This window comes from Sitophilus oryzae, unplaced genomic scaffold, assembly GCF_002938485.1.
Source record: "Sitophilus oryzae breed Bouriz unplaced genomic scaffold, Soryzae_2.0 scaffold_1576_pilon_pilon, whole genome shotgun sequence".
Classification (NCBI taxonomy): Eukaryota; Metazoa; Arthropoda; class Insecta; order Coleoptera; family Curculionidae; genus Sitophilus; species Sitophilus oryzae.
Genome location: NW_022146254.1, coordinates 1,920,872 through 1,945,733, shown reverse-complemented (window position 1 = coordinate 1,945,733; position 24,862 = coordinate 1,920,872). Strand labels below are relative to the sequence as shown.

General features: G+C 31.0%; 4 protein-coding genes across 7 annotated transcripts in view; 2 read left to right on the top strand and 2 right to left on the bottom strand.

Moving 5' to 3' along the window:
• Window positions 1-10,658, bottom strand: part of LOC115879399 (autism susceptibility gene 2 protein-like) — a 466,988-nt gene extending 456,330 nt beyond the window's left edge. For all 3 annotated transcript variants that reach the window (XM_030896221.1, XM_030896223.1, XM_030896222.1), the window contains exon 1: window positions 10,150-10,658. In XM_030896221.1, the coding sequence (XP_030752081.1) occupies window positions 10,150-10,401 (252 nt within the window). In that variant the 5' untranslated portion in view covers window positions 10,402-10,658. The remainder of the gene's footprint in view (window positions 1-10,149) is intronic.
• Window positions 10,659-11,491: 833 nt separating this feature from the next.
• Window positions 11,492-12,343, top strand: LOC115879210 (vitamin K epoxide reductase complex subunit 1-like protein 1). The gene is made up of 3 exons (XM_030895904.1): window positions 11,492-11,812; window positions 11,871-11,968; window positions 12,023-12,343. The coding sequence occupies exons 1-3, from the start codon at window positions 11,613-11,615 to the stop codon at window positions 12,256-12,258; spliced, it is 534 nt and encodes a 177-aa protein (XP_030751764.1). The 5' UTR covers window positions 11,492-11,612; the 3' UTR covers window positions 12,259-12,343.
• Window positions 12,344-12,358: 15 nt separating this feature from the next.
• On the bottom strand, window positions 12,359-13,665 carry LOC115879209 (phosphatidylinositol-glycan biosynthesis class X protein-like). Its single transcript, XM_030895903.1, has 5 exons — window positions 13,394-13,665; window positions 13,133-13,277; window positions 12,924-13,081; window positions 12,718-12,865; window positions 12,359-12,660 (listed from the first exon to the last, which is right to left on the bottom strand). The coding sequence occupies exons 1-5, from the start codon at window positions 13,510-13,512 to the stop codon at window positions 12,478-12,480; spliced, it is 753 nt and encodes a 250-aa protein (XP_030751763.1). The 5' UTR covers window positions 13,513-13,665; the 3' UTR covers window positions 12,359-12,477.
• An 89-nt stretch (window positions 13,666-13,754) lies between these two features.
• On the top strand, window positions 13,755-24,185 carry LOC115879208 (cytochrome b5-related protein-like). Of its 2 annotated transcripts, XM_030895901.1 has the most exons (5): window positions 13,755-14,219; window positions 19,727-20,118; window positions 22,074-22,262; window positions 22,393-22,614; window positions 23,817-24,185. In XM_030895901.1, exons 1-5 carry the CDS (start codon window positions 14,007-14,009, stop codon window positions 24,124-24,126), a joined length of 1,326 nt encoding a protein of 441 aa, XP_030751761.1. In that variant the 5' UTR covers window positions 13,755-14,006; the 3' UTR covers window positions 24,127-24,185. The 2 variants fall into 2 exon arrangements, with proteins under 2 accessions (XP_030751761.1, XP_030751762.1); XM_030895902.1 differs by lacking the exon at window positions 22,393-22,614 and having other exon boundaries at window positions 13,825-14,219.
• The last annotated feature ends 677 nt before the right edge of the window (window positions 24,186-24,862 follow it).

Sequence of the window (24,862 nt, the reverse complement as noted above, 5' to 3'; positions counted from 1 at the left end):
AGAACGAAGAACAAAAAAAGGGACTGGAAAATTCGGTAAATGGTCAGTCTGGCATAAGAGGAAAAAAGAAAGATAGAGAGAATTTCGGTAAATAGTCGGACATAAAGCAGGAGAGGAAATTTATTACAGAAAATTCGGAAACGTTGCGCTCACGCCTGACGGATCATAAATATTTTCCTTTTTCCGACTCGGTTTCCGCTTGTTTTCTTTCCAGTTTTTCCGAATAGAGGCACAAAAAGACGGGTGGTCTTCGGACATGTCGCTTTTAGATCATGGCATGATAATTTAATACGTCCGAATAACAAACAAATGTATCTACTATGTATGGTGTGTACCGGGTGATAACAAAACAATTGTACAGACCGCAAATCTCATTTAATTTTATCGCATAAATTTGAAACTTGCCACAAATCTGAGTACTTGGGCCCAATCTAGTACAACTTAAGATTAATCTAAAGTTTAAACCGAGGTTGAAACTAAACTAAAGAAACGATTTCGTTTAATATAGTTTTATACTTTTCAATAAACTAACGATAGAATACGTCAGATTCAACGTCAGAACGATCGTTACGTCATGAAAGACTGATCAATGAATATTTTCTTCTGGGACTTACATACTTCATTTAAATCCTTTGTACAAGAACAGAGTAAATTTCGATTTTTAATCTGTAATATTTTTCTTTTTTCTATAAAGAATAAAATTACCAAATGACAAAACAATAATGTTCAGGATACTATAATTTGGGTAGTAGCATGTAGAATGAATGGGCGGGGCATTAATAACCGCGATCTTACTGATCTATTGTGTCCCCCTTTCTTGAATCATAACTCATCATAGAGTCCCAGGGCTTTGACAAAAGCCAGTGACCAGTTTGACTCAACCGGATTTACAGAGGGTAGTTGTCCAGCTCCGATATTTTAGTACCAAATTATGTAGTTAGTTATGTAGTACCAAAGTTTATGACACGAATGATTGTCGCCTGGGAGCACTCAGTGATGAGGTGTTCTGATGTTTCCCCATTTTCCCCACAGAATCTGCATTCGCCGTTGTTTCTCAACTTACATCAATCTACTGAGGTGGACGTTGAGGAGACATTGAGTGTCCTGTGAGGAAACCCCGTAACAATCCGGAGATTGTTCTTACTTAAATCATGAAAAATCTTCGATTTTTCTCGGTCGTAAGTTCTGAGAAACATTTTCCAGTGTCTTAGACCGTTCCAGGTTACAGATGGAGTCTTCCAAGTTCTTGAGTTCTGTTTTGAGTTTGTTTCCCCTTCGGAAGCAGAACGGTTCTGGTCCAGTTAGTGGAGTGTTCGCTCCTTTTCTAGCTAGATCTAATTTCACTGGTAAAAAAGATACCAGAATTTTCCAAAACAAAAAAAATAGTCCAACGATTACCTGACGAATGAATGAATGACTATGAACGTCTTACCTGACAGATAAAACGTTATGTCTAGACTAGGCTAAAACGGAAGACCCTCTTGAAAACAGTCATCCGTTTTCTAGAGATCAGTCTTCCGTTTTACCTGACAAGTAAAAAAATATGTGTAGACGGCGCTTAAGATATTAAGCCATCAGGGGTATGGCTAGAAAGGAATACTAAAAGAAAAACAAACAAAATCCTTTGATAATCTAAACATTTAAAGAAACTGTCAATAAATCAAAATTACTTAAATAAATGCGATAAACAAAGAACAAACAGAATAACATGAATAACCATTAATATCATCATCATCATTTTTAGCTTATTCAACCATTTTCAATTATGGTGTAGCCTCCCTCACATTTTTAGATACTCTCTTTGTAGTTGGGCCCATTGTTGTCTATTGTTGGCTAAGCGGGCCAAGTTATTCCTGCTCATTTCCTAATATCACGGTCCCATTTTAGGTTTTATTCTCTTCTAGGCCTCTTAATTCCTCGTGGGTACTGTAATCAGTTGTCCGTTCTTCTTTAGTTTTCTTATGATGTCCGTTTTAAGTGTCCAGGTTTCGCATGCATAGGTCATGACTGGTAGTACACATTGGTCGAATGTTTTGTTCTTTAGATAGAGTGGCATTCTAGATTTAAATATGATTGAGTTTCTTCCGTAAATACTCCATGCTAAGTTAATTTTTCTGTTGATTTATGGTAGTAGAGATCCAGATCCAGAGCTGTGTATTAATTATCCCAAATATATACAGAGGGCTACAAATTCGAGATACGAGCATTGGTAACTCGGTAACCGAAATAGATACGAATATGGTTAAATTGGGGCAAAGTTGCGCTTTGGGATGTTCACCAACATGCCATCAAAAAAGTTTTAAAAATTTCAAGGATTGCTGAGTTTTTTGGAAAAAACGGATATTTTTCAAAATCAATTTTATTTTTTCCTGTCGATACTTTTTAGAAAATCAAAAAACTAATTGCACATTTTCATAGCCACTTTATTAGGGCTATCTCATAGTATTTTTAGATTTTCAAATCAGCTGATACATTGTGAGATACAGAGGCCAACTTAATTTTTTTTAAATACAGACCTGCATCTTTTATTTCAGATTTTGAAAGAACGCGCTCTCCTGAGTACAATGATATGCCACACTTAATATTTTTTTTTGTTTTGGAAATTTGTACACAATTTATTTAAACTAATTTCAAGTCCGGCTCTGTTTTTTTTAATATTTAATATATTCATCGTTACAATATTGATAAGCTTTCAAACTTAACAGTGACGTGGGTTGAATACGGAAAATCAAATGCAATAAAATAATAAAAAATAATATAAATAAAATGTAATATAAACAATCAAATCATTTCCCCGGAATGAGATGGATTGGAAATGGTAGAGCAGTATAATGGCCAGCGAGGTACCTGGACCGTCTGATGACGTCATGTAATTCGGTAGGTCCAAATTTTACAAAAAAGTGAAATCAACACATCTCGGCAGTTACAATAAAGAGTACAAAATGCATTCGAAAGTATAAGAAGATCTATTCAAAAGCTATAAATAAAATTGAACGAAAAATAAATTTGTGCAATAGGGAGGGTGGTAACCCTTTCGAACATGTAGACTATGTAAAGCATTAGAAACTAGTTTATAGAAGTTAATTTATTCATAACTACGATTAATATTATGCAAATTATTAGATCGTACACTGAGAATTTCAAATTCACAATAAAAAAAGTTAAAAATAATATCTTTAAATTGTTGATCTGGATATTATTTATTTGAATCTTTCAATTGGCTCAATTTTCCTTATTCAAAGTTAATTAGCACTAATCAATATTGTTGCGATGAATATAATCAAATTAAATAATTTAAAAAACAGAGTCGGACTTGAAATTTTTTTAAATAATAATTAAATAGTTTTGTTGCTGTTAAGATACCCAAAACAAAAAAAAAAGTATAAAGTGTGGCATATCATTGTACTCAGAAGACTGAGTTCTTTCAAAATATGAAATAAAAAATGCAGGTCCGCATTTAAAAAAATTAAGTTGGCCTCTGTATCTCACAAATTATCAGCTAATTTAAAAATCTAAAAATACTATCAGATAACCCTAATAAAGTGGCTATGAGGATGTGCAATTAGTTTTTTGATTTTCTAAAAAGTAACGACAGGAAAAAATAAAATTAGTTTTCCAAAAAATCCGTTTTTTCCAAAAAACTGAGCAATCCTTGAAATTTTTAAAACTTTTTGATGGCATCTTGGTGAACAGCCCAAGGCGCAACTTTGCCCCAATTTAACCATCTTCGTATCTATTACGGTTTCCGAGATACCAATGCTCGTACCTCGAATTTGTAGCACCCTGTATATTCTTCTTCTATTTCCAGTGTTGTGTTAATTATTAGAATATCTTTCCACTACTTCGTTGTACCTACATTACTTTAGTTTTTGCTAAATTCATTTTGAAACCCAACCATTCATATGTAGATAAAAAATATCATTGTTATAATAAACACACAAAAGAAAGCTCAAATTTTCAGTTTCTTGATTAACTTAATAATATCTAACCGAACCTATAAAACTGGTCATTAGCACATAAAATGCACTTATTCATTGTAGGTCAGTCTGTATTATAATGAATATAATAAAGTATAAACTCTTGACGCAAAACTTAAAGAACCGCTGTTAAACGAGCGAAATGTAACAAAACCGAATTCCTGGGGTTTTCTCCGACCAACTTTAAAGCTTTTAGACTATTCTTTTTCGAGTTAACTTAATTCGGCCCGAATGTAATATTGTTTGTGTTTAATTCTCTCTCCCTTTCCGTTCCTCGTACGAGGCACGTCGAGCCAACGAACGAGATAGCAATAGAGAGAACACTCTACGTAATTGTTCGGGTTTTGCGAAAAAGAAAAGCTTTTTGTCTTGGCCGTTAACGAGCGAGTCGCGTTTTCGCGAAAAAGTGCAAACCTTTTTTCACGTCGGAGTGTTTTAACGGTTTTAGCGGTTTATTCGAGCGTCTAATCGGGGAAGTGTTTGATAAAACTTCACAAATACGTCGATTTAAAGCATTCCACCGTAGATTTTCCATTTTACAACTTAAAACTACTAAATAAATACGTATTATGAAAATTAAACTGTATCTTGTAGTTTTTAACCAGTTTTATTGGTTTATTTCAAAAACGACAGATCATGTTTCAATATTATTGGTTTGACGCAACGATAACGACAAACGGACTCTTATGAACCCGAGGACATGCGTATGAACCCGACTTAAGATTTTTGAGAGTTGCCAAATTATAGGTTATAATTTTGTGTCAAATTAGGTCAAATGGAAATGATAAATATTTTGCATTTTGGACTGTGTTGTTACTTGTGTTTCGTGTTTTTTTTTTAAACTAAGTGGAGGAAAACGCGAGGGAAAATTAAGTGTTGACCCAGACTATAGTTTAGAGTTATTATTCGGTGCCCAGAGACCGCCAGAAAAACACAGTTGGCCAGACACTATGGCCAGAGAGTTGTATTAGCCACAAATAAAGTTGTATACCATCTCGTATATGGTACCAAAAATTGGAGTATCTGTAAAATAACATCAAACGATAGGTAAATAAAACATTTTAATAGTAGCAGAAAATATTAATGCTTGCTTCATCCACATTACCGTAGATGGAGCTAAGAAGGCTTAGGTAGGGTATATATAAATAAACAAAATACGAGTAGCGAAAAAAGAGGCCAAAAATGAACGAAATGATGAACTTAATGCCGAGAATAAGCATATATGTAGGGTTTTTTGGCCCCTTTTTCCGCTACTCGTATTTTGTTTAGAAAATATTAAGATTAAAGTTAATTAACCAAGATTAGATTTTTCCAGTTTTATACAGTTTTTTTTCACAATATTTTGAAGTAATCACTTGTCACTCAAAATTTAAATATATTAATTATGCGTTGTATGCGTGACAATTGATAGTTAAGGGTAAGATTGAAGGAAAGAGAGGTCTCGGCAGGAAGAAACTATCTTGGTTGAGAAACATCAGAAACTGGACTCACCTAACTTTTGAAGAACTTATAAGGAAAGCCGAGAATCGTGAAGATTTTGCCAATGTGATCGCCAACCTCCACGAAAGAGACGGCACGTAAAGAAAAAGAATTATGCGTTCCAATAGTACCAACTTATTTCTTTGTAAAATAAAATAAACTATGTACTTTGAAATTAAAATGACAGACACATCTATCACTGTCAAGGATTTTGTTGTTGGACAGCCTTTTTATACCTAGTACAATATTTAAATATTAAAATCGCAATCGCAAGTTAAAGTCGCAGCGATTTAAAAATTGCAATCGCAATTTCAATTACGATTGGAGAATCGCAGTTTTTGCTCATCTCTATTCCAGACACCCACATCCCTATTTTCAAATAAATATTTTTCTCGAATTTTAATCAACAATAATTAAAGATCAATTTTTTACTTAATATAAAAATAAATTAGAACCTCGATTACAACCTTCTGGCCAACTGGCAGTAAGCGTCATTAAAGAATAAAGAAAAGTACAGGCAGAAAAGTAATGACATCTAGGACTTGACCTAGTATCGACTGTCATTCCCCAGCCGTTTTTTTTTCGAGCATATCGAAATGTATATTAAAATGGTTCGTAGTTTGAGGGATTATCTTCCCTCTGTTGTTAGAAATAACAATAACAAACAACCAAAAAGTGACGACATAAAGTATAGCAATAAACTGGGAGGCAATTAGGTGCTTATGGCAGCAGTTTGTAACCAGCGTAAACAAGTTTGTTCCGTCTAGACTAGCCTTGGAAGCAACACAGAGACGTTAAATTAAAGGAAAATAGCAACAAAGTTCCAATAGTTGCCTTATAAGAGTTTTTAATCAACTTTTTATAGACCACAACGTTTAGCCATTCACTATTCGCAGACATTATATAAACTAGGTCAAGTTAAGTCAAAAGTAAATATCCTAGTTAATATTACCGATCAGCGTACACCATAAATAGGTAAATAGAAGTATATGTATGTGTAGTTTACTATTAAAAAATATTGTTTATAATTAGACAATCATATTATGTAATAAGCCTTTCATGGTTTGGTTTGGTTGGGCCTTTCAATCGCTGCGACTGTAAGTATTAGGGTGTCCGTTATTTACCAAGCTGATCATTTCTCTCACGACGCCCTCTAAATTTTCAGTTTATTGTCTAAAAAACAATAACAGACCATTGTAAACCCTTAACATTCACAATAAACCTTGCCCCAAAGACGATTCATTTCCCATTTAAAGTAGGTACAGGGTGGGTCAAATTCGACGCTTTTAAATGGAAACACCCTTTTCTATAGGAGATAGACGAACACTAATAGCGGTGTTTGGAGCTCAATTTTTATCAAAAACATGATCGTGAAAACCGCACATCAATATCTGTTACCGTTTCGGAGTTATTTTTCGGAGGATTTGTTAAAAATGCACATTTTTCAAAAATGTGCATTTTTAACAAATCGCTGTGTTTTTTGCTATGGAAAATTTTGTATTTCTATGAAAACATTTCCAAAACACCTTATTACGTAGAATTTAATGGTTTAAGTATAATTTTTTTAAAACTAATAATTTAAGAGTTATCAACATAAAAATTGATTTTTTATTTGGGACAACCCCTATGTTTTTAATTAACGGAAAAGGATTTAAAATTTCCTTTCCAAAAATATAGCACACTTGATATTTTGTTACAATCCCCTTCAAAATACAGAATTTTTAAAAGTTCGCCACTTTTAACTAGTAGGCTTTGGACCCCTTATTGATGATATGCCCTTAATGGAACTCGAAAACATATTTTTCCAGCAAGACGACGCACCGCTTCTGAAAGCTGAAGTTATCAGCAAATTTTTGCAGCCAATTTCAAGAATAATTGAATAACTAAGCAAGATCCCAGCCGTTGGCCGTCGAGGCCGCCTTATTTAGTGCCCATGGATCTAATCCTATGGATATATTTGCGGAAGAATAAAGGTTCCTTATTCTTCCCTATAATCTAGACAAGAATTAGAAATACTTAGCAGTTATAAGAGGGTAGCTTTCACCCCCACTGAGTTAATGAATTCCGCGAGAAATGTTCAAAAACTGCCCCGTCTGTCCATAACAGAAGGCGGTCGATATGGTGAACACCTGTAGCAAAATCTCATGTTTTGGTTTGCTATTTATTTTTATTGTTATTAGATATAGTTTAAATGTGTTGATGTTGGTTAAATATATTTTAAATTGTTATAAAATTCTGCATTTCTCATAGCAAACACTATTTTTGTTTTAATTGATGGTCACAGCTAGATTTTTTTTTGCATTACAGTCGGTGCCGTTCAAAGCCTACTTATTTAAAGGGGCGAATTTTTATATACTCTATATCTCGAAGAGGAATCGAGCAAAATATCAAGTGTGTTATATTTTTAGAAAGGTAATTTTAAATTCTTTTCAATAAATTAAAAATATACAGGGTGTCCCATATAAAAAATCAAATTTTCTGTTGATAATTCTTAAATTATTAGCTTTAAAAAATTATACTTAAACCATTAAATTCTACGTAAAAAGGTGCATTGTTTTCATAAAAATACAAAATTTTCCATAGCAAAAAAGTTACATGGATTTGTTAAAAATGCATATTTTTGGAAAACACCCCGTAAAACCGAAACGGTAACAGATATCGATATGCGGTTTTCACCATCATGTTTTTGACAAAAATTGAGCTCCAGACACCGATATCGAATTCGTATCGTCGAATTTGCCACTTTTTGCAAATAATTTTTTTTCTCTCGATTTTGTTCTCTTACAGCCATGATAATTACATATTCTTATACAGAATTGCACGCTCTACAAAAAAGGTCTCTCACAATTTTTCGATGAACCTACTCCTTCAAAAATTATTTACGGTTAAAGTTAACCACTCGGTAAATTCCTAAATTCTTCAACTTTTTTGACAAAATTATGATTATGTTTAAAAAATTTAATCTATTACTATAAAAATATACAATTGTGATGATTTTAAGGTTGGGAATTAAGAAATCTTCAAGTCTAATGAAGTTTAAACCATTTATATATAAACTGATTTAAGTATAACTGATTTATTTTAATAAACATTGCTTATTAAAATAAATCAGCTATACTTAAATGGTAGGAATAACTTTTGAAGCAGTAGGTTTATCGAAAAATTGTAAGAGACCTTTTTTGTAGAGCGTTCAATTCTGTACAAGAATATATGATTGTCATGGCTGCGAGAGACCAAGATGGAGAGAAAAAAAATATTTGCAAAAAGTGGCAAATTCCCATGTAATTTAAATGAGAAATGAATCGTCTTTGAGGCAAGGTTTGTTGTGAATATTAAGGGTTTACAATGGTCTATTATTTTTTAGAAAATAAACTAAAAATTTAGAGGGCGTCATGAGAGACATGATCAAGTTGGTAAATAACGGACACTCTAGTAGGTATAGGTGATTAAACTAGAGCCAGTCAACATCTTGGTTACTCTCAAATTGAGCTGGCGATTGCCTTGTAGCAGAGCCATCATAAAACAAGAAGAAGAACAATTAACAATTATACATCCCTACGTAAACAAAGATAAATAATGAAGAGCTTCCCTTCTGCCTAAAAATTTTAGTGATTTTTTATTCCTGTGCATCTTCAGAAATTATTTTTATTACTATATTATAACAACCTATAATTGAACCACCTTAAAGTAACATGCATACTTAACAAAGTTATTATGAAATGCCTCGTGAAATGCTAATAGAGTTTACGATAATTATATACATAAAGCCTAATACAATTACCCATATTCTATAGCATAAAAAGCAATTTGTTTTCAATTTTTACACTGTCAGCTGTTGGCTCCCAACATGGACCATCTGCTTGCAATCCAAACCAAGTAGGTACGAATTAAGCAAGTTTTTTTTACTTTACTGATCACTAAATGTATCAACAATGGATTCCTCCATTTTGAAGTAAACTGGCATTTAATCAAAACCATCAAAGTTAACCAATATTTGTGTTTTACTAGTTCGAATTGGATAAAATAAAAGTTAATATTGGTTGTATATTGTATAATACGATATGTAATCAACTCAAGCTATTAATTATTTAATAAATAAAAATTGGACATCAAAAATCAATGAGTTTTAAGTTTAAAATTAATTTGTTACTAGATGTATTTAGTGCCAGCATAAAATATAAAAACCAGAGATTCTAAAGTTTAAAAGCTGACAATAACCACCTGCCGTGTAAATAGTAATAAACCTATTATTTTTCATTAGAATCATTATACATTGAAAATGTGAAGTTTAGAGGTAGTTGAAAAATGTATTTGCTTAATGTCAAAGATAAAAACATTGATCAGCTGATTAACGACATATAAATTAAATATTGTACTGATATCAAAAGGTTCAAACAATAGTTTTTATTAAAATATTTCGTTTTTTAAAAGATATATAACAGAAAAAGTTAATATAACCGACTTAAATCGAAAACATTACCTGACGTGCAGGCGGTCATGCAAAACAAAGGATTTCTGACAGAAACATGTATTTTTTCGCAAAAAAATCGTGAAATGCATTTTACGGAGTACCGCAAATTACATAATGCCGACGGTATTATTGTATACCATACATTTTTTAACCATTTGCCGTCGGAAGTATGGTTTGTGTCATTATTATGCAAATTTGGCCAGTAACCTCTGTAAAACTTACCTCCAGGTCTTCGTAGGAACGAAACTGCAATATGGAAAATCCGTCGACAATATCCTCTTCGCAGAGTGGTTCCTTGAGGAGATCTTTTTGCTTTTTTCTGCGATTAGGGGGTCGTGGAGGTTTTTTGGGGATGACATCTTCCGTCTCGCTTTCGTCGGGATTTGCCTTATTAGCATTTGTTTCTTTTAATTCTTGCTGCATACGCCGAGCGCGTTTTCGCCTTCTATTCCTTTGTTTTACCTCTATTTCCATGGCTTATTCGATAAAGGCACTCGCTCTGCGGCGAACCATCCTTGCCATGTCAAGAGGAGGCTTTCGTTTTGCTATGGCGGAATTTTAACCGGGATTACAGCTGTCTCCATTAGCCCTTTGGCACTCTGAACATTGCACCGAGTTTTTCACACCCTCCGAAACACCCAACATACACTAAAAGTTACGAAAAAAACGCGGAAAACCCGAAAATAAACAATATTTACAACAACGGCACCAACACAGTCAATACTGTAAAATGTCGCGTTACCGACGCGCCGCCTTGCGGGAGAAATGTTAGTTCGACGCTGTTGCCGGTGTTGCCACATGCTATATAGAAGCGGAAGGACAATTTTACCCTCTAAACGTATGGCGGTCTGCTAAAGGGAACAATAGACTAAAAATAGGGGATCGTGATTGAATATAACTACTCCCGACCCCCTGTCGAGGTAGAGATTTTATTGTAGGTAGAAATGAATGCACTATATAGTTTGTCCGTTAATCTATCCTGATTTAATAAAACGGTTTTCTTATGTAATAATTCTTGAAAAGTTAAAAAAAAGTTTTTCCTTAAAAAACTTTTTATTAAAATTATTTTGATTCAGTTAATACGTTTGCTGATACCCTACTTTAAATAATTAACAAACATTATCAACAATTAGCACTACATTTCATTTAGCTACCTACTTCTAGTTTGTAGAATCAAACTTTAGAATCTGATTTCAAATATTTAAAAAAAAATCTGAGAATCCCAGTAAAAGTATAGCACTATGGCAATCTTTCGGTAAATTACCAAACTCCATACAACAGAGAGATATAAAAGAAATCTTTAGTTTTCATTTTTAGTGCTATAGTCAAGAGATAGATGACACTAGCACAAAAATTAAATTTAATTTATGAATATTGTTATTTATATAAAAATAAATATATTCTAGGATCAAATATGGTATAAAATCATGCAATATTCTAAAAACTAATTAAATATTAGAAACATTTACCATTTGATTCTTCTATATAAATGGCAAGCGGGTTAGGCAACCCATTAAACCAGAGAACCTGTCAAACTGCATTTCCTTTATTTACTCTTTGGTTTGTCCTTTTAAAAATATTTGTATTTGTAAACAATTTATTTTGAAACTGCACATCATATTTTTATTAATTTTAATTACTACGAAAATTAGTTTTGGTTGGTTTGGATTCAAACTTATTAAATAATGTCTGAAAAAGCTAGTGGCCAAACAAATGGATTATCTTTATACGCGTATAATAAACTGCTTATATTTATGTGTTTATTAGGTTTGGGGCTATCCTTGTATGCTTACACAGTTGAACTGAGATTGGAACAAAATAAAAATTACAAGCCATTGTGCGATATTGCAGAACACATGAGTTGTACAAAAGCTTTTGATTCAGAGTAAGTTTTTTTAGATTAATATTAATGTACCCGTTCATTTAATTACATTGTTTTACAGGTATGGCAAAGGATTTGGGTTCTTTGGAAAAAAGTCCTTATTTTACAAACCAAACAGTTTTTTTGGCATAGTTTTTTATAGTATGGTTGCAACTTTGAGTAAGTAAAGAAACACATTTATATGATCCAAGTTTGGAATATTTTCTTATATAGGTCTTTCCAATTCTCCAGTAGCAGTAAATGGTTCTCTTTTACTCATCATTTTATCTAACTTTGCATCATTATATTTTGCTTATATATTGTACTTTATATTGGCTGATTTGTGTGTGGTCTGCATAGGAACTTATATTGTTAATGTAGTTAATTTAATTCTTATTACAAAGAAGCACAAGAAAGTTAGGTTGCTAGAAAACCAAAAACTATCTGCTAGTCAGAAAAAATCAGAATAAAAGTATATTTAATTGATTCCTCACTTGTATATAAAAATGTGAAAACTGTTATATGAATATATTATGCTATTGTTAAATAAAATTCTTTTTATAGATATTTGTACTTGTATCAGTCAAAAGCAATCCAGTCAAAATTCATGATTTTAAAGTTGTAAGTAACTAGAAATTTAGGCAGTAAGTAAATGTATATTTAAACTTACTAATGGAAGTTTCTTCTGATTATATAAATATCAGTTTTAAAGAGAAATAAATACTAAAATTATAAATTTTATTCTTTGTATTTGTTAATATCGATAAAATATAAATACAGCCTGCACATCCTACTAAATATGTAATAATTACAACAAATGGATAATGTTCTAAATTTCCTATAGGAACAGATAACTCCAGTACATCAAAATGCTAAAAAAATCATATGTAACATTAGTTAATATATAAATAATTGAAAAAAGTACTTACTCCTTTATATGTGATATTTTGCCAAGGTATCACGGAATCAACATCTTGTCTTTTCTTTGGCGCTCTTATCTCTTGATAATTTCCACATACCTTATGTTCCACGCAATTTACCAAGAAATTTACTTTACTTAGTGGTACTTTTCCATATCTGTTTGGAAGTATTTTAATCGTAGAAATTCAAAATAAAGTTAGTTATTTATTCTTACCCTCCTAAATGACTTTTCTGATACCTTAAATGAATGGGTAGAGTTTCTATATGTTTGCTATTAAGAATAAACTTATTTAAATATATGAACACTCTGTGTGTAGTGGACTGATGAGCAACAGTTTCAATGTTTACTTTTCCATCAATAAACACTTCCAACTAGAAAAGTATGATATAAATAAAAAGTTTAAAGTATTGTTAAAAGTGTACCTTTCCAATCCTATGGAAATCATTCATTTGATCTGGATCTACATACATCTCTACCGGAATATCCAACATTAAAGCTACTTTGCAAGATGCTTCTGTCCATAGTTTTTCATCAGGGATATGCGAGTCAATCAGCCAAACCATGTTCCTAAATCATTTAAATATAAGAAATTGTAGATATAAAGTATAATTTCCCTATCTAATTAGTAATTTAATATTCCCGTCTTGTTTAATCAACATGATTTTAAATAACTTGCAATTTACCTATGAAATCCTTGCTTTTCAATATTTTGGATTATGTTTATATCCAAATTAATACACTTCTCTCCTAATATGAATGAAAAATTGATTAATAACAAAAGGAACTTAAAAATGTCCAACATTATCTATCATTTTCATTTACTCTATCAAATAAAACCGTGCATATTTAAATAATTATTAAATTTTGTAAATAATTTTATTGCATTTAACTTAACCTAATATTTTGTATTTTGACAAAAGTTTGATTACAAACGATGTATAGGCAACTTAAAATACACATTTAGGAGAAATTGCTGTAATAATCCGGGTATTTTCCTTCCAATCTAGAATAATTGAGTAATTAGTTAATTGAATCGTTTTAAGACGTCCAGTAACTTATTTTCATATCAAAAATAAACATATTATTGTTTATCAATCATAAATGGATAAATTATATTTTGAAAGGATGCCTATAAAAGGCACAGCTCGTATTGAAGCCAATTTAAGTATAATAGTGGCTTTTGTAAAAGCTTTGCTGTTAAATTGTTAATAATTATTAGATAGTAATTAAATTTTACGTTTTTTTTTGGTTAATCTTGTGTATTCCGGGAATTATAAACTATATAAGTACGTGAAAATGCCGCCAAATTCCGAAACAATACCTCCGTCAAGTTTGGGGATGAAACCTCCACCACGGCGGCAGAAACTCCAAACTGTTGATATGTGGCTGGAAGATAAAAGAGAAACAGACGGGGCAGAAGGTCTATGGAGGGTAGGAGATAGTCTTTATGACTTAAATGAGTTTATTCGAAAACACCCGGGAGGACCAGAATGGCTAGAATTAAGCAAGGTAGAAAAACGCAATATTTAATTTTATTTTTTGAAAAGTTTTAGTACATTATTTGGAGATGAAATCTCCCTTATACTACCGAGGTTTAATTTGTATAGCTGAATGCCAAAAATATACTATACGATAAAAAAAACGCGTCAGGGTTGGCTTGGAAATGACGATCGCGCCGGTCGCTGTCATTTTTTACATAGAATTTATATAGGGAAGGGAATGTCATCATTAATTATTAATTTTATGTTGTTAAATGCCTAAAAAATAAACATCTACCGAATGATAATTTTTACAATTGTCAAAAGTGCTAAAATGTGATAAAGAAAGCAAAATTCTATTATTTTTTTATTGATTTCCTACTTGCGAAGGTATATAAATATACAGGATGACGCACCTCATTCGCCTCGGTTAATTATACGAAAACGGAAAGATGTAGAAATAAAATATTTCATGGGTATATGTGGGGAGGTAATGTGCACAATTTAAAATTATTTTGAAATGTACAGGGTGTTTCAGGACTAAGATCCATACCAAAGTTATATTTTTTCTTATGGAACACCCTGTATTTTATTTCATTTTTGGATTCTTGGGCCTAAAAAAAGGTATTTATTATAAGGGTTAAATATGTTGAAAATCTTTGGTTTTTGAGATATTTAAAGATATTTAAATTTGCATCCTACAATAGAATAGATTATTAACACCCTGTACATTACTTTTCAGAATTAATTCTTGTGCTGAGTTTAAAGGTAGAGAAATAAACTTTACACAAAAATGTTATTTCTTCCTTAAATATATACAGGGGTATCAAAAATTGCTGGTCTATTTTAAATATTTATTTTACATAAAAACTTCGTTATTTCCAATACAACACTATGTATTTTTTTAAATAAGTCGAAACAGATTTAAATGCTCTTTCAAACTATATTACGGTTTCCTATACCTATCTGGCTCAGATTTTGAATAAAAAGCAATTTTTCAATAAAACTGTAATCAAGACGGCTAGTGTTGTCATGGCAAGTTTTTAGTGACAGTTAGTAGCTATTTTCAAAATCGAAATTAGTTTATGAACTTATTTAAATTTATAGCAGTTTACTTTTATTTAATTTACCTACAATAGTTTAATAAATAATATTTATTAAATATGTGTTTATTATTCTATCTAGAAAAACGAAGTAGTTCTTTGAATTATTTTACGATGACTTATAGATATATGGATTTTCTATAAAAGAGCCAATTACGGCAAATTCATTTTCTTCACTTCCAACGACAGGTTTCTGCCTAATAGGTTTTTTATAAACCACACTACCAGCTCTGCGAAATAGGACACGAAGTTTTTCAAAGAAACATAGCTTATCAGGAAGATTCCTATTTGGATATTTTTGAGCATAAGCTCTTGAGGCCAAGAAACAATTTTCCTCACAAAATAATATCACTAGTAACATATCTATTCGTTCCGCCAGCAGATACTGCTTTATTTTTCTTGATAAAGTAATGAATACTTACTTATTAAACTCTTATAGGTAAATTTAAGTAAACTATTATGAATATATCTTTGAGCATAAATCCTTCAGGCCAACAAGCAATTGTCCTCACAAAATAAAATCACTAGTAACATATGTATTCCTTCCGCCAGCAGATACTGCTTCATTTTTCTTGATAAAATAATAAATACTTACTTATTAATACTATTGTAGGTAAATTAAATAAAAATAACCTGTTATAAATTTAAATAATGTCCATAAACTAATGTCGACTTTAAAAATAGTTACTAACTGTCACTAGAAAATTGTCATGGCGACACCAGCCATCTTGATTACAATTTTATTTAAAAATCGTTTGTCATTCAAAATCTGAGCTAGATAGGAAACCCTAATATAGTTTGAAAGAGCATTTGAATCTGTCCAGTTGGCTTGGAAACGAACATCGATGACATTCCCCATATAATTTTACATATGTAAAATGACCTATCTTCATTTCATAGTCATCGCTGACCTAGCCGTTTCTTTTTTAGATTATATTGTAGAAAATTGTTTGATTGCCTCTAAATCTATTTATAGGACATAGTATACTCGTTTTAACACATATAGTTATAAACATACTGTTGAGATAACCTTTGCAAATATAAATAATACAAATACGTTTATGTTAACTGGGATACATTGATATGAATATATTGTATGTAAATATTGCGTATGAAAATATTTACTTTTACATTTTGCTAAAAAAAGTCTAGATTTTCTAGATTTTTTTGTGATGCTTTTTCTTTCCTATTTTAACTTCGTGTTTATCGATTGATTTTAACTATGGAGGTCTTTAAGTCCTCATCCGTAATTTTAATTTTATGGTCATTTTATTTATGATACGATGACAGATAAAGCAGTCAAAGACAGGTATAGGTATCTATCTAATTTACCACATTAAATAACACATAAAATGCTACAAGCCACAATAACTATTAACTCTCAAGTATGATATTAAACCAAAGGTCTTGCACCCTGTAGGTAAATAAAGGGTATATTTAATTTGGGTAAATACAAATGAAGGATCAGGGGAAAAAGCAGGTAAGTCTTCAGGTCTAATTTCTCTCCAAACCGTGAAAAACACGATTTAATGTTCAAAACGTTACAAAAATAGAGTACAGATAACTTGGTAATATATTTAATTGGTATACCCTTAAACATTTTTTAAAGGGATTTCTTTTTGTAAACAAATATGCTAGTAATATTACCGTTTTTAGCACCTGAAGATTTTGTACATTTTTTGCTTTAAAAAAATCTAAAATGTCAATATTCCACGGGTATATTGATAAAGGAGGTCTAAATTATAAGAACATGTATTTTCTAGGTAAAAAATGGTATAATACAATTTGATAGACAATTAAATTCTGCATCTGATTCTCGAGAGTACATGTCCCATTTAAATTAAACAAGCTATTGCCGTTTCAAACTAGTAATTATCTAAAATACATTTTTAGACACTCTTTGTAAAGGTGCGTTCACACCGGCTGCGCCGCACAGTACATTTTTTTAACATGTACTTTTGAAGTGTATTTTTTTAGCGTCACAAAAGTATATGTTAAAAAAATGATTTGCGCAGAGCGGCGCAGCCGGTGTAAACGCACCTTAAGGTAGTATTATTTTTATTATAGCAACACAAAATTTAGTAAATAAAAAAACTTCAGTACAATATTTAATTTTAAAAACTTAAATACGACTAGAGAAATGAAGTATTAAAACTGTTACTGTATTTTCACAAAAAAAATAATTTTTGTCATACGCTCCCAAAAACAGCTATTTTACGGACTCATTTCAGTCCGTAAAATGTTTCTTTTTCGGCCTAGGCCGTAAAGGTCGTCATGGCAACCTTTATGGACTAAAATGTCTAAATTCGTTATTTGGTTGTTTTATTTTGTCATTCGAAATTTGTCACAAAATCACATAAAATTATACATATATTTATAATTAAATTATTAAATACTAACAATATCAAAAGCTAAGTTATTTGTTTAAAGTGGCAATACCTAGGTACCTATTTAAAAGAGGCTTTTAAATTAAAATATTCTTAAATTACAGTCACAAACAAGACATAATCATGTGGTACATTTTTTGGCCTAAGACAAGCATATTTTCTATACAACTCAACTGGATTGACAACGTTCCTTCGTTCACCACCGGAAACACTCTTTTGATATTAGTTTTTGTATCCGCAAGGGTAACTAAAGGCAGCTGTTGTCTTTTTCTCTATGATGTCTTGCACTCGTAGAGAGTACAATTCTTCTCTTCTACATGCTCCACAAAGGCCAATGACAAGAGCTACCTAAAAATCAAATACAATGGAATAAGAAACCATCTATATATTTTAAAAATCATTATCGCAAACTTACCTTAGTAAGTAAATAAGTTTCATCACTAGCCGTGGCCAAAAAATCACCGATCTCTTTTTATGGACAAAACCTTAGACTTTTAGGCTCGTAACCAACCGAATTCCTCTTCAAAAAGCAATAAGTTTTGGAAATTTGTCAATATAAATATCTTCTTTAACACTTAACACTGCTCTCAGCATGGAATATTTCGACCAAATTGACGATGGTTTGAATGTTTGTGACTGTAATTTAAGAATATTTTGAATTTAAAAGCCTCTTTTTAAATAGGTACCTAGGTACTTACTTTTTCGTGGAAATAATTTAGCAATACATCTTCATTTACAAATGAATACGCCATTTTTGTCTTTCCATTCATTAAAAACATCATATTCTTTCTGGTAAATGGCACGAGACTTCACAGGAAGTAAAATCCAACACGATTTCTTTGGCCTTATTAGCAATATGTTCGGGATTTTGGAACATTTTAAAATTGTTGATGAATTTGTGTGATTTTGTGACAAATTTCGAATGACATGTCAAAATGCGATGAAATAAACAAACTCGTTACTAAGATATGAATTTATAAGCCAACTTTTTCAAACATTATAATTTCAAATATGGAAAATTTGCAAATATGCGTTCTAAAAAACTGTAAAAAGCGTATGACAAAAAATAGTGTATGTAACACGTACCTAAATTATGTTTTTTAGGACTCATCTACTATTTCGGACTCGGCTAACGCCTCGTCCGCAAACAGTAATGATTCGTCCTAAAAAACATCATTTTAGGTACTAGTTACATAAATAGCTATTAGACTACTCTGAGATCGTAACAGAATTTATTGAAACATTTTATTCAAATATTGTATTCAGAAGAGAAGTAATAAGTCTAAAACACTGTCCTGCGGCACTAAATATACAAACAAGGATGATGAACTTTCTAGTAGTAGGTAATTCATATTTTTGTTATTTTTAAATTTTTAATTTATTGTTAAAATGGCAGTAAAAACGGATAACCGTTGTTCAAAATGACAATATTTTTGTTTTATTTTATTCTTTTTTTCCATAGCAACTGTTAAAATTAAAAGACCTTATATCTATCAAAAATAGTAGATAAAATAGTACTGTAACCGCAAGGGTAGATTAAATGATACTTTAACACCGAGGATAGGTTAAAAACTTTATTTCTTCTCGCACGTTTTTTAATTGCTTCCATTTTTGAAAATTTTTGTATTCCTTTTCATAAGTTTGTGTTTTTTCTTCTTTCGTAAGTAGTTTGGATATGGCGTTTGTCGCCTCAGCCTGAATATCTGTTGTTACTTATTTCATTTTGAGCCATTTCTGGCTCCAATTCAATCAGCAATCGACACGAAAGAGAATTAAAAAATATTGACTCAAAACTGACAACTAAAGAGACAGCTTTATTTGTTTGTCAAGTTACATAGAAACCAACGCCAACCCAGCACAATATTTTTTCTACTCGTAATAAATTCCTTGAAATAATAATTTCTGAATTTTTTTGAAAACGTAACTCGCTATGGAAATAGATATTGTTTTTTACGCGACGATAAAATTGCATTATCGTCTCCCGAAATTAATTAAATACCATTTTATCGTCTTGTATAAAAAATAACTATGAAAACATTTTGTTTCAGGGGCTGGACATTACAGAAGCCTTTGAAGTCCATCATATCTCAAAGGATCCGAGAGATATACTAGAAAAATACTTCGTTCGAAAAGCAAAAGTTAAGCGGAATGCCCCGTTTACATTCAAAGATGACGGATTCTACAGGACTCTAAAAAAAGAAATAGCAAAAGTGCTGCCAACTTTACCCAAACAATCGGCAAGGACGTCCAACTTCCTAATCGACTCATTTTTGGTAGCCCTGTTTTTTCTTTCAATTTTCGCCGTCAAATACTGGAACTTCCTGTTTGCGGTTCTGGCAGGAAACTTTCTGGCATTTCTAACCATAGCCGCCCATAACTATTTCCATAGGAAGGACAATTTTAGGATGTACTATTTTAACTTTTCGCTAATGCAAGTTAGGTAATTATGATTTATGATTTAAGTTTATTCAAAAAAAGAGATAATTTATTAGAACAGCTATCCAAAACCATCAAAACTTCAACAACCCATCAAAATCAAAATTAGGCCAATTAAAATAATAGAATGAAATAGTTATTTGTGTAACTAGTGCAAAAATAAGCATATATTATGACAATTTTGCTTAAAAAAATTGTATTTTAAAAACAATCTAGAGTGTCAGGACTGTGTTAAAAACATTAATTTTTAATCAAGGAGCCTTGGAAAAATAGTTTTTTTTAAATTTTTTTCAATGTTTTTTGTGTCCGTTGTCCGTTATAAGATCCTTAAATCGTAATTTTAATAATTTCTTAGTTTTTTCAAATGGTTTCAAAAGCATTTTTTGACGAATGATTTAGTACCCCACACACTTGGTATTATCACCCAAATTGTCGTTATGAAACCAGATGTTACAATTTCAAATAAACCATATTCCAAAAAGTCAAAAGTAGACATATGATATGCCATTCTCTTCCGAGTGCCATTTTCTGTCGAATAAGGTAAAAAAATACGGAAGGTGTCATTTAAAAATCAAAAGTTGTAGTAATTTCCGGTGAAAGAGGAAGTGACCGAAAACAATCGAATACATCAATCATTCCTGATTTATGTCTAACGTACCAAATCTCGTTTTTTATCAACAAATTAAAAAAGTTATGGGGTTGAGCCACTTTTAAGAAATACCCGGTATACACATAATTTGAAAAAAACGTTTATTATAAAAAAGAAATCAATTAAAATATATAAATAAAGAATCAATTATTATTATCTTATAATTATATTATATTTGATATATTGCATTTGTATTTTTTATATAAAAAAAATCTGAAACAACAAAATTAATACATGGTATAATTAATATCAATTAAACTTTCATTCCTATAACAGCTAAGAAATAAAACAGATAATAATTTTTTTTTAAACCTCCAGATTTCTTCAAGGAAAAAATATAATTCAATATTAAGAATATTATATGATAATCTCATTAAAACTGTACAGGGTGTCACTTTAGAGGGATACAAAGATACGGTTTTCACATCACTGTGTAAAGATGCTACATACAGATTTGTCCTAACCCCACTGATTTCTGAAATACAGAGCGAATTTTTTAACGAAAATATTATCAATTCCTGTTTTTATCGTACTTATCTATTCACACCCTGTACGTTCTTAGTTCTTGTTTTTTTATACTTGTTTGTTTACACCCTGTAGTCTAATGGTTCGTAGTCTAAAATTTATCCAACGAACCAGGTAAAATTTCGACAGACGAGAAATGAAATGACATAAAATACAATTTGCCTGTGTATTTAATTGACAGACACTTGATCACAGATGTCACTGTCAGAGATCTTCCCATTGGACAGACTATGGGAAATTAAAACAACTTTCGTTGTACGTCATCAATGACACCATGCGTCGCCGTCGTCTTATGGAGTTTGCTGGTGGTCGTATTATGATGTGCAACTAAAGTTATTTTAATTTCCCCATACCTATTTTTCAATTAAAACTTTATTAAATTAAATTAAAGGAAGGTGCCCGGTGGCGTAGAGGTACAGGCTCTCGTCTACCAATCTCAAGGTAGTGGGTTCGAATCCCACACCCGGCATTTCATCAGCCGACTATTTTTATTAAAATAAAAATAGTTCGGGTACCTAGGTCGACTCAGCCTTAAATGAGTACTTGGGATTCACAATCCTGAGGTAATAATAGGCGGTTGAAGCGTAGTGCTAGCCACATTACCTTCCTTGTATACCGAAAGGCTCTAATATGGCAAGCTGTACTTTGCTACTCCCAAGGCGTCAAACGGTATATACGGGAGCTATTATTATTATAAATTAAATTAAATTTTAGACATTGTTTATTTTGATATCATAGTTTTGCGTTAGATTATAACTAATAACAATAATTTCTGCGTTTTTAAGGGAATGGAGAATCAGTCACGTTTTAAGTCATCATCTCCACACCAATACCATAGACGATTATGAAATATCTTCCTGGCAACCCCTTTTGCAGTATCTACCCGTAGAAAATAAACCATTATATGGATATGGACAATGGTTAATAGCACCATTAATATGGATATCTGGTTTTCATAGAGCTCTCCTTACAAGGTAAAATATTACTCGGTATCTAATGAAATTTAATTTTTTTCTTGAGGAGTAGATAAAAAATACAGTCAAAGTTTACAATTACCTAGTTATTATAAAATTAATCTTCTTAAGAGAATTGATTTTTTTCTAGGTTATTAGAGTATATTCATGGAAGAAAAGGCATCATGAACTCCAAAGATTTGATTCCATTTATTTTACCGTTGGCAATGTATGCTTTTGGGGGCCAATCGTTGTTTTGGACTTTTGTCATGTGGAACATAATCATTTTTGCTGGAAGTACGCATTTCTTTTTTGTTGGACTTCACGCCGCACATCACCATCCTGAAATTTTCCATGATGGAGACCAACCAAGGTTAGTATGGATATTTAAAAATAGTACAAAGAAAAAATATTTTTTTATCTCTTCATATTTTTATACATAGAACAATTAAGAACTACTACACACCACATACGACACAGAGTATTGTAGCTAAACGATTAAATTTTTACAAATTGTAAGTTTTGGGTTCGTTGAAGGACTATTAGAGCTACAATTTAAAAATAATCTTTCAAGATACAATGAGTATCCCAAATAAACAACAAAAGAGTGTCCCAAATAAATAAAAAATATTAGAGTTGTATTTTTTTAAATGGAAACACACTGTATATTGTTCTATTTTTAGATTCTACGATTGAAATAAAGGTAAATTTGATTAAGATTTATCACACTTAAACCTTAGCGTTTTTGAAATATTTTCAATTTTGTGAAATTGCAGTAAAAAATTTAAGGGTTCATTTCTCCAAGGGTATCAAAGTTTTCAATATTAAATATTTATTGAAAATTATTTATTGATCAGATATTGTGTTGCAATAATAAAAATTATACTACCTTATACAGAGTGTCCAAAAATGTATATTAAATAATTACTAGCTTTAAACGGCAATAACTTGTTTAAATTAAATGGAACACCCTGTATATGTTACGTGAATCAGATGCACAATTTAATTATATATCAGATTGTATTATACCATTTTTACCCATCTCTACAAGTTTTCGTTGAAAATGCATTTTCTTATAATTTAGACTTTATTTACCACTATGTCCATGGAATATTTAGCTACAATACTCAATACTCCGTGTCGTATGTGGTGAACACACAACCCTGTATATATCTATAACCCAGATAGAACAGTTAAGAATTATTGAAATGAATTATCATTAGTAATCCGATTAGAGCTGTACGTACAATATATTCATAACAATCGTTCATCAGTGTTCATCATCCAGGCGTTTATCATCATTTTTCCCAAATACAATTGATCTAGTAATATGATATATGTAATATGACATTACTGACTTTGTATCGTCGCTGATGAACAAATTTGTATAAAATGAGATTGACATATATATTGTAGCGATAAACTAGCCCTCTATAAATAAAGAACGTTTAAATGAAAATAAAAAAAAACACCTACTATTCACATCATACCTTCTAATTTTTTTTCTCATTTATTCATTTACACCTAGTATGAATGTAATAGAAACTCAGATAATAATGTGATTAATTATTTCAGATCTGCAGAAGACTATGACTGGGGATTCAGTCAACTGGACGCTATAATGGACAGAAAAGAAATTACTGGCTCTCATTTCCTGGTTCTTACCAACTTCGGTGATCACGCCTTACACCATATGTTCCCTACATTGGACCACGGCACCTTAGAATTGCTTTACCCAGTTTTCCACAGAGTGATGAAAGAATTCGACACAAATTTGAGGATGGTATCCCAATTGGATACTATATACGGAGGTTTCCAACAATTAGTAAAAGTAAAACCCAGCGACAGTGTACCGGATTTGAAAAAATATCCTTTTAAATTTTAAGAGAAATAAGACTGTTAGGTTATACATGTATAGAAATAAAAAGTATACATTCCTAGGTGTTTCTATTTATTCTTCAAACCTACCAAATTTTCAGGAAAACATTAACATAATGTCCAAAGAAATATTTACCTTCAAAACGATAATTTTAAATCAAATTTTAATGTCTCAGTTAAAAGGTGACACAGTACTACAGCACTGTCAAGCATGGGGTGGTCATGATGTCGATTCGATCTCTCATGCATGAATACATCGTATATGTACAAATTAATTAGTAAGTCAAAAAATATTATAGCCAAGATTACATGACAATAAAGATAAATATTTAAATGTATAACTACAAAACTTTATCTCAAAGTACTTCTGTTTATATTTAGAAAAGAAGATGTACTCAAAGCTGTATTGATATCAATTTATTAGAAACAAACAATTCTTGGGATAATGTATGGATTTCAGAAACAAGCAAATAACTTTGTTTATGTATTATGAAATATGACTGCAATAATTGTTCTCATAATAATAATTTCAATTTCAAATTCATATTATCGTTGATAATTTTAAAACTAAATAATAAATATTAATATAGGAAAATAACGAAAATAAATAATTATTTTTTTATATAACTTAAAATATTCCAACAATAAATTATTAATAATACAATGATTAAACATATAACGGGTGCATTCCAAAAGTGGCTCACTTCTATAACTTTTTTTATTTTTTCAGATAAAAAAAAGAG